General features: G+C 46.1%; 1 protein-coding gene across 5 annotated transcripts in view; it reads right to left on the bottom strand.

Moving 5' to 3' along the window:
- The window catches only part of lrp1ab (low density lipoprotein receptor-related protein 1Ab), a 256132-nt gene that overhangs the window by 124176 nt on the left and 121956 nt on the right, over window positions 1-10000 (bottom strand). For 4 of the 5 annotated variants that reach the window (XM_063208181.1, XM_063208183.1, XM_063208182.1 and 1 more), the window contains exons 9-16: window positions 8295-8484; window positions 7086-7229; window positions 5435-5511; window positions 4472-4631; window positions 3084-3264; window positions 2150-2372; window positions 1321-1510; window positions 196-318 (exon numbers count right to left, since the gene is read on the bottom strand). In XM_063208181.1, the coding sequence (XP_063064251.1) occupies window positions 196-318; window positions 1321-1510; window positions 2150-2372; window positions 3084-3264; window positions 4472-4631; window positions 5435-5511; window positions 7086-7229; window positions 8295-8484 (1288 nt within the window). Of the gene's footprint in view, window positions 1-195; window positions 319-1320; window positions 1511-2149; window positions 2373-3083; window positions 3265-4471; window positions 4632-5434; window positions 5512-7085; window positions 7230-8294; window positions 8488-10000 lie in introns of all 5 variants that reach the window. The other variant, XM_063208185.1, reaches the window with a different exon arrangement.

Genomic DNA, 10000 nt, shown 5'->3' with positions numbered 1-10000 from the left:
TCTGATAAAAAGGAAGAATATTGTTTGAGGATAGATTTATTTTTCCTTGATTCACAATGTTTGACCTATCCTGTCTTTTCAGCTCAACAAAGACTTTTCTGGTAACAATCTTAAGCATGTCATCATTCTGATAAAATGGTGGAACATTATTTTAGAATGACATGTCCTTCCCTGATGTGCATTGTGTCAACTGACCTTGGCATGTGACATTGAGGGAGTCGAGGATCTGGTCGTCCGGGCAACCACAGCTCCTGCCGTCGGGGGTGGCCAGACACAAGCTGCTGCAGCCGCCGTTATTCACACGGCACATATTGGAGCCTGGAGAACATATATAAATGAAACGAAGGACAGCACTCTTCAGATTCATGCACACAACATTAGTACTACAGCACCTGACACATGTTGGGGCCTGGAGAACATACAGTACACACAACATTAGTACAGCACCTGACACATGTTGGGGCCTGGAGAACATACACACAACATTAGTACAGCACCTGACACATGTTGGGGCCTGGAGAACATACACACAACATTAGTACAGCACCTGACACATGCTGGGGCCTGGAGAACATACACACAACATTAGTACAGCACCTGACACATGTTGGAGCCTGGAGAACATACACACAACATTAGTACAGCACCTGACACATGTTGGGGCCTGGAGAACATACACACAACATGTGTGCAATATAAATATAAATGTAAACAGTAACACTTCATTTTAGGCATACATCTATTATCACTAATACATACAATGTGCCTGTATAAGTAACTTGTAAGGCATGTACAAAGCAAAATCAAACATTTGTTAGGCATGTATTTGCAAATGTCTTCATCATGCACAATAAGGGATTTATTACCAATTTAACCTTAGTAAGGACTTAGCAGGCCTTAGCGTTTGCTTTGTACATGCTTTACAAGTTACTTATGCAGGAATTAACATTGTATATCTTAGTGCTAATAGATGTGTCCCTAAAATAAAGTGTTACCATGTAAACATACTGCACACAGAACATGCTACATACGACATACACACAAAACAAAAAACAATCATGTCAAGTCACAATGAGATCTAAAAAAAAAAAATAGCCCGGGCACCAGAGTTTAAAGACGGGCACCAGAGTCTAAAGACAAACAGAAAGTCTGTGTTATCAAAAACGTATGCTATGGAAGCACACTGGTAAGGCCGTCCAGCACCAAGATTGAAGTTGAGCCTTGATACTTCAGATGGAATTGAAATTGCTTTGCAATGACTCGGAAAAGTAGGACAGCATGTGTGCCTGCCATCAGACTGGGATGGTCACTCTAACTTACCTTGTTGCTGCTGGGCGTCATAAGTGCGGATCTCGTAGATGGGCGGCCGCTCGTTGCGTAAGAGTGTGACGTTCTTGGTGTTGATGTCCACCTTGTAGATGCCACCACCTCGGTACTCATTCCAAAACAGGAAGTTCTTGTAGTGGCTCAGGCCAAAGGCGTGGGTCAACTCATGCCCTTCATACACAGTCTAGAGAACAGAATCCCAAAACAACATGTTTGAACAAAAACACTTTCTTAGAGCCTTAATAATTAATGGCGGGCAATTGGGGGGGCAGATGGGGCGTGTGTGTGTGTGTGTGTGTGTGTGTGTGTGTGTGTGTGTGTGTGTGTGTGTGTGTGTGTGTGTGTGTGTGTGTGTGTGTGCGTGTGCGTGTGCGTGTGTGTGTGTGTGGTACTAGGGCATGCTTCCCCCTCAGGGCATTCTGACGATGCATCTCTGGAACATCACGATTTTGAAAACTTAAAAACGATTACACAAAATTGCCATCAATGAATTGCATCTTGATGTGTTATGTTGAAAGTGTCCCTATCTAAATACATTTCTAGTCACGTAAGGACAATTCACAAAGAAACAAGAGACACACAGCACTGACCCTGCACTCGGTGATGTTGATGAAGACGATCTCTATCCGGTCGTAGACAGCATCGACCCAGTACCAATATACCCTTTGGGATTACTACTAACACTACCACCACTGATACAGTACTACTGCCACAACTGCAAGTACGACTAGTGCTACTAACAGTACAATACAAGATGTCATATTTTACAAGCATCTCTATCTAAATATCAATTCTAATACACAAAAGAGCCAGCAGCACTGACCGTGCGCTCTGTGGTGTTGATTTGGACCATCTCGATGCGGTCGTAGAAGGCGTCCACCCAGTACAGCACCCCCTGGGGGATGTCCAGCGTGAGGCCGTTGGGCCAGAGCACTGTCTTGGCTGTCAGGAAGACGCCCACGTTGGTGCCGTCCATCCAGGCCCGCTTGATGCTGCCGCGGTTGGTGCCCGCCGGCTCCTCCACCCAGTCCGTCCAGTACATCCACCTGTGAGGGAGGGGAGAGACCCAGCACGGCAACTCAGCACGATGTGTGGTTTACTATGGATATAGAGTTTAGACTTTTGTATATTGTGCCTCCTCACCTTCCGATTATTGAAATCAAAATGTATTCCATGATCAGTACCGTACATTGCATACTAGTGGTGTCAACAATGATTGATGATGATATTTCGGGAGCAAATGTTAAATTAAATAAAAGTAGGCCTACTTCAAAACATTGCAAGACTGATACAGACTGATACAGACTGATACAGAAAACAGTCAATAAATTGTTGCTCAGTATCTGACTACTTGTATTGCCTCATCATGACTGATTTCAGTAGAAATGTAATGCATTGCAATGCATTGTAGAATTGAATCGGATCGGATCGGATCGCATAGAATCGAATCGAAACGAATCACTACCTCCCGAATCGTGATCGAATCGGATCGTGAGGGCAGTGCCAATCCACACCACTATTGCATACTATCCTCAGAGCTGGGAGACAAACATCTTGGATCATCATCTTAATTGACTAAAGTTGTTGTCTCAACTGGACCATACAGTAGAAAATTTAACCAACATTTATCAGTCATTGACAGGGCAACATATGTGACTGGTTAGGTGATTTTAAGGGTGAGCACACAAACACACACAGTGGAATGCACGGAATACTTAAATGTTTGAGCACAAACATCTGTTGGTTCACTGACTCACCCATTCAAAGGGTCCACCACAATGGCTCTGGGGTGAGTCATGCCGCCCTCGATCAGGGTCTTGCGTGTCTGCGATGCCTTCTCCAAGCGGGCCACGTTGATGGTCTTCTTGGGGCCGTCGTCAGTCCAGTACAGGTTCTTACCCATCCAGTCCACCGCAATGCCTTCCACCGTATGGATCCCTGTTGGGACGGGGGGAAAAAAGGATTTGAAAAACAAAAAAAGAAATGAGTAAAGAAGCAAAATATCCATTAATGAGAACATTTAGCAGTTTCGTTCCTCTCTTACTGTACTATTAATTCAAAAAGGAGAAAGAAATCTTCAGAATAGCGACTGGGCCCTTTTTTTAAATCTCACAGTATTCATCACAGAGATTCAAAAGGAAGACAGAAGAGTTTCATTTACGAGCACCACCATGCTCAAGGCTCCTCTGCTGTTCTGCAGTTCTCTATACAGATGGCTTTTAAGCCGACCGCAACCGTATACTTATCACCAGATTACATACAGACCTGGACTAGTGGAAGAAAGCCTTTAGTTTCCAGGAAGACCCATTTATCTCTTTTCTTTTCTTCATTAGAGTCACTTGAAATCAATGGCTGCCCCTGCCCTGCTCCCTATCTGATAATCCTTCAGAAGCAAGAGCAAGAGCTTTATGTACCGGCCATGTATCTCTCTCTCTCACCGAATCAGACTATCGGATCTCACTTTTCTTTCAAGCACAGTGACTTCCTCTGTTAATTGAGCTCTAAACAGAGCAGGTAAGGTCTCTGCGTCCTTTTCTCAAAGTGCTCAGTATAGTACACTGGAACTTCTGCTCATTGAAAGACTGCTTCGGTCATTCCACAGCAAGGCAACCCATTTCAGGAAGAGCCTCTGAATGATGGACTTCATACCAGTGAACTTATTTACTTATTTATTAGTATATCTATAGGGGTCAAAGACGTCTTTGTCATTCAGTGTTACGGACACCTTCCGCCGACTGTAACTGCAAAAAACCACGATTTTTAAATTGTTTCAAGTGAATGGACGACAGCCGAGGCTTTCATGAATTCCCTGTAACAATAAATAAGTAAAAAGAGTCATGTTTTTTACAGTTACAGTCAGCAGAAGGCATCCGTTACACTGAATGACAATGCCATTTTGCACGTCTTTGACCCATAGCCATTCATCCATCTACCCATGCCTCCCCTCCTTCCCTCCCTCCCTCAACCTCTACTCTTCTATCTATCTCAATATCATCCATCCATCCATCCTCACATAGATCCATCCATCCATCCATCCATCCATCCATCCATCCATCCATCCATCCATCCATCCATCCATCCATCCATCCATCCATCCATCCATCCATCCATCCATCCATCCCACATCTTCCTCCTCATCTCTCACCTTGTTTAATGATCGTGTCTCGATCTGTGCCGTCGATCTTCTGTCGGCCGATCATGTAGTTGGTGGCGTCTGCAAAGTAGATGAACTCGGTCTCGGCGTGGAAGTCCAGCGCCCGTGGGTTCATCAGGTTCTCTATGGGGATCATGTACTCGTCTGGCACCTAGTGACGGTTCATTTGACAGGGAAAATGCAGGGCACGTTATTGCACATACCACAGTTAAGTGTGCAGTGTTCAACACTTCACTGCATCTCAGTCTTACAGAGTTCAATTTGACATTGCCACAGCCTTATGATACTTCGAAAGTATGGATTTTTTATCTTTAAGTTATTTTTTTATTTTTTTAATCACTGGCAAGCATGACGTTTCGACCTCTCCGTCTTCCTCAGATTCAGATTTTTTTTTTCACAAAACGTTGCTTATTTTTTGTTCAGCGCCAGGGATTGTACCCAACTAACTCTACTCTACAAGACCCTTGCCCTTGAGTGCCCTTGAGCAAAAATACTGAATCAAACCAAGATATCGCAAAACACGCCCACTCAATGCAAAAGCGTGTGCTCAAGTTGGGTCTCCTAAGGGGGCGTTGTCCCCTACTACTTCTTCTTTTTTTGAGGTGTTTGCGCAAGATGTGCGCTACCGCCATCTACAGCGCTAAGGGGACTTCATTGATTCTCAACCTCAGGACTCCGAAGGTCTCCTAACCGAAGGTCTCCTAAGGGGGTGTTCACCCGACATAAAGTGGATACCGGAAAAGAAACAAAATGACGCTTCTTCTTACATCCACTTTCTTTGCCTTGAGCAGGGCAACTAACTGTTCCAGATATTGTAACCAATACCCTCTAGTTACTGTAAGTCGCTTCGAATAGAAGCAACAGCTAAGCATGATGCCATGTAATGTAAGTTAATATAGTGCAGTGCAATGTAATGTAATGTATTGTAAATGTAATATGATGTAATGTAGCAACCTTGGCGTTCAAGTCCATGCCTCGGATGATGCCGGGCCTGCCTTTGCCGTATACGAGGAACAGCTCGTGGTCAGGCTCTGTGGAAAAATAAACACAAATTTAATCCAAAATACTGTTGCGAGTTCCATGCAATGACCAATACAGGGCAAATGTATTCTTGCATGCGCTTCCTCTCTCTGTTTGACTGAGCTATTTACCATTCTATGTATTCTATCTTGGCCAGGACTCTTTGGAATATGAGATTCATTATCTCAATGGGTCCCTTCCAGGACAAATAAAGATCAATTTCAGGGGTTGTGTGGGTGGAAGTACAAGCACTATTGTCAAGACAACGCTCCTTGTATTTTCTCTGCAAGCGGTGCCTACATTTTAAAAATGTCATAAAAAACGAATGATAACATAAAAAAGATAAAATTGCCAACAGCAGTCTGAGTTGATGTTTACCAGTTATTCCTGTCAAGAGACTCTCGCCCATATATTCCTTTCAATTTGTTTTGTTATCATATATCTCCCCACCCCCCACTTAACCTGATTCGCTGCTCCTCCTCTCTATACATCAATGCCACATATTAAAGATAGTGGCGGTCACATGGTCAGTGTGTGACTACAGTAAGGCTTACAAAGCACCATATGGTTGTAATCTTCATCCCCAGAGTGGCCCCTAAATGAGAACGCCATTTAACCCCATGTTGCCCCAGGGGGACAGTCCCTGTGTTTAGTGTGCAGTGCTGTTGCTCCCCACTCTGCTGTGCTGTGCTGTGCTGTGCTGTGCTGTGCTGTGCTGTGCTGTGCTGTGCTGTGCTGTGCTGTGCTGTGCTGTGCTGTGCTGTGCTGTGCTGTGCTGTGCTGTGCTGTGCTGTGCTGTGCTGTGCTGTGCTGTGCTGTGCTGGCCTCAGTTTCCTCTTGTATACTGCTGAGTATCATTTAACATGGCTGTTCTCCCAGACCACACATGCACTGTGTTGCAATCTCTGCTGTGCTGGTTGCATTTCTCGAAAGCGTAGTTGTTAGCTACTAACCGACCTGGGTAGTTGCCAATGGGAAATGGCATTGAAAACAACAAAGTAGCTAATGAAGTTAGCAACTATGGTTTCGAGAAATGCACCCCTGTTTTGCAGGGCTCTACACAGGGCTGATCATTCTCCTGCCCTCCACCACACTAAACTACACTTCTATTTACTTGTAAGTCGCTTTGGAGAAAAGCGTCTGCCAGCAACTACAGCCCAGGAGAGTCTACACACTCTACAGTCTAAAGTCTACAAAGCTGAATGCTATTTACATGGCAGTATTGTACTGCTGACCTGTGGGTACTGCAGTACTCTAAATATCGTTTGACCATTGGAGAAAGCAGAAGTTCTCAATCCAATAATATTATACATTTTTAAATGACTTCTGAGACCACATGGACATTGTAACATCTGCTGTGCTGTTCGTAGTGCTCCATAATCTACCCATCCATCTACAGTATGTGGGATCCACACCGTGTGTGTGTGTGTGTGCGTGTGCGTGTGCGTGTGCGTGTGCGTGTGCGTGTGAGTGTGAGTGTGCGTGTGCGTGTGCGTGTGCGTGTGCGTGTGCGTGTGAGTGTGAGTGTGTGAGTTTGAGTGTGAGTGTGTGTGTGTGTGATGGGGTGGAGGACAGGATAACTCACTCTTGCAGGACTTTCCGTCGCTGCCCAGGCTGAACCCCGAGCGGCAGCGGCAGGTGCGTGTCTTGTGGCTGTTGCCCAGCAGGCACATGTCAGAGCAGCCACCAGGTTTACCATGCTGGTCAGGGGCACACGCATGGCTCCGCACTGGGCAGAGAGAGGGAGAGAGGGGGGGGGGGGAGGGGGAGAGAGAGAGGTAGTGATAGGGGAGAGAGAGGGAGAGAGATATGGAGAGAGGCAGAGGGATGGGCAGAGAATGGGATGGGAGGAGAGAGAGAGAGTGAGAGATGGGGGGAGAGAGAGGGGGGAGAGAGAGCGAGGGAGAGATGGGAAGAGAGAGAGGGAGTGATAGGGGAGAGAGAGGGAGAGAGATATGGAGAGAGGCAGAGGGATGGGCAGAGAATGGGATGGGAGGAGAGAGAGAGAGTGAGAGATGGGGGGAGAGAGAGGGGGGAGAGAGAGCGAGGGAGAGATGGGAAGAGAGAGAGGGAGTGATAGGGGAGAGAGAGGGAGAGAGATATGGAGAGAGGCAGAGGGATGGGCAGAGAATGGGATGGGAGGAGAGAGAGAGAGTGAGAGATGGGAAGAGAGGCAGGGAGGGATAGGGGAGAGGGAGGGAGAGAGAGGTGGAGACAGTGAGTATAGGTAGAGACAGAGAGCAAGAAACAGAGGAAGAGAGACAGTGGAACAATGAAAAAGGGATAGATGCAGGGAGACATGGAGAGCAAGACAGAGGGAGAGGAATGTAGCAAGAAAGAGATATGACAATGAAAGAAACACAAACAAACAGACTGATCAGAACAAAGCAGCACATACAGTACTTGCTTAACCTATTGTACATTTGCTTCAATCCAAGACCTTGTAAATGGTACCCTATGCCACAACAAATACCCAAATTAACAATATGGAGTTATCACTATGAGTGATCCATCAAGCATGTTTGCCGTAGCACAGTGGTTGACAAACTTTTTTGAACAAGCGCCCCCTTAACCTTATCATAAGCCTTCCAATGCCCCTTGATCTCATCATAAGCCTGCCAGTCCCCCCCCTCCCCCCACCTTAAACTTCAAAAGGGACTAACGGTCCCCGATGGCAACTAAGCCACCCCCACCCCCTCAGCTTCATCCATCTTAATGCCCCCCCAGGGCTCCCCAACGTCCCCTGGAGGCTGTAGAGCCCCCGTTGAGAAACACTAGCACCATGGCAACTTACCTGGAGGCTGGCGTCTCTGGTGGTAGACGTGCAGAGCTCCGCCCTTGTCCACCCGCGTCGTCACCGAGAAGTCGGTGCGGTTGAAGCGGTTGACCCGGATGACGCTGGTCTTGGGCTGCATGTTGGCGTTGACCGAGTTGGTGGCGTACAGGTAGTTCTCAAACACCGTCAGCCCATACAGATGCTCGACCTGAACAAAGAGAAATAGGAGAGACAAGAAAGAGTGTGTTTAAGATTTAGCCTCTTACTTCTCTAACAGTCTCTTCTTTTAACAGTCAGTCGATACAGGTTCTCAACCTGGAAAACACAACGCTGATAAGAGAGTAAGGCAAAAACATGGTGCATTGTGCAGTTTCTTTAACCTGATTCTCACGCAGATGGATATTCACGAAGTGTAACGAAGATGCACGAAGCACTAGGGGTCTCGCGAGAGCCAGGCTACAGTTTCTTTCCCTTTACTGTATAAAAATAGTAAAAAATAATAATAATAATAGGCTTATGCAGGTGCTTAATATAAACAACACAACGAACACAAGGTGCAAAAAAATGTTTTTCCACCATATACAGCAGATCATTCTCAAAGAGTCCACCTGAACAACACAAAGGAGGTAGGAGAAGAAGAGAGAGAGTAGAAAAATGGTGCGTTTAAGAAGTGCAGTTGTACAGTACTGTATATACTGTATAGGTCGATCTAAAACACCGTCACACAGGCGCTAAACTTGAACGACACAAAGGAGATGAGAGGAGATAAATGTCGTGTTTAGGAAGTGTAGTTTATAAAAAGTGCCCCCCAACCCGTTGTTTCTCTGCAGCACAGTCAGTCGATACAGGTACTAAACCTGAACGAGACAGGTGGAAGGAGAGGAGAGGAGAGGAGAGGAGAGGAGAGGAGGAAAGTAATGTGCTTAAGAAGTACAATTTATTTCCTTCCTACCCCCTTGTTTCTTTCCTGTTTTTTCTCTTTTTAGCAGAGTAAAGGAACTTACAGGGCACTTGCATTCTCTGCTCCCCAGACGCCCCATTAAACTAATTGAAAACTGATTTTCATACGTGGCCAGTGTCCAAGTGTAACTATGCGAGCCATGGACTCCTTCCAGAGTTTCCTCACAGAAAACGGTGCAATCACAGCAAAGTGTGTGTGTGTGTTACGTGCTATGTGTGTGTGTGTGCATGAGTGCGTGCGTGTCTGCCTGCGTGCGTGCGTGCGTGCGTGCCTGCGCGTTTGTGTAATTTTCTTGGTCTACAGATCTTTCGCTGCCGACGTATTTTTCGGGCTTGTGGGTCATACGTTGTGCTCTCCTCTGATGTCTGAAAACTGCGCAGTAATCACTTTGCTTACGGGAGAGACTCACTTCCCTTCCCCCTTTGCTTTCCTCTCTGCAACACCGTCTCTGAACACGGCTTGTATCACAGCCAAACCATTCAGACAAACAATCTGTTAAAAACAAAAAACCCAAGACACATTAGCAACCTTTTCCAAAGAGCAAGCAGCATCTGGGCTGCAGGGGGCCACTGGCCAGTCGCAGGGTAATTGCCTGTAAAGAGACAGATGAAACGCCTTGCCAGGGGGGCCAGGGCTATGGTGTGGCCCCAGTGCCCAACAGTGCGGACCAAATGTCAAACACGAAAACCACAGTTTTGGCTTTTGCAACTGTCTTGCATCTGCATAAACAAAAATGTGATGTGGAGGAAATTGGACAGTGTGT

This window comes from Engraulis encrasicolus, chromosome 10, assembly GCF_034702125.1.
Source record: "Engraulis encrasicolus isolate BLACKSEA-1 chromosome 10, IST_EnEncr_1.0, whole genome shotgun sequence".
In the NCBI taxonomy this organism is placed as follows: domain Eukaryota; kingdom Metazoa; phylum Chordata; class Actinopteri; order Clupeiformes; family Engraulidae; genus Engraulis; species Engraulis encrasicolus.
The sequence above is the reverse complement of the archived record's forward strand: the minus strand, read 5'-3'. Positions and strand labels throughout refer to the sequence as shown.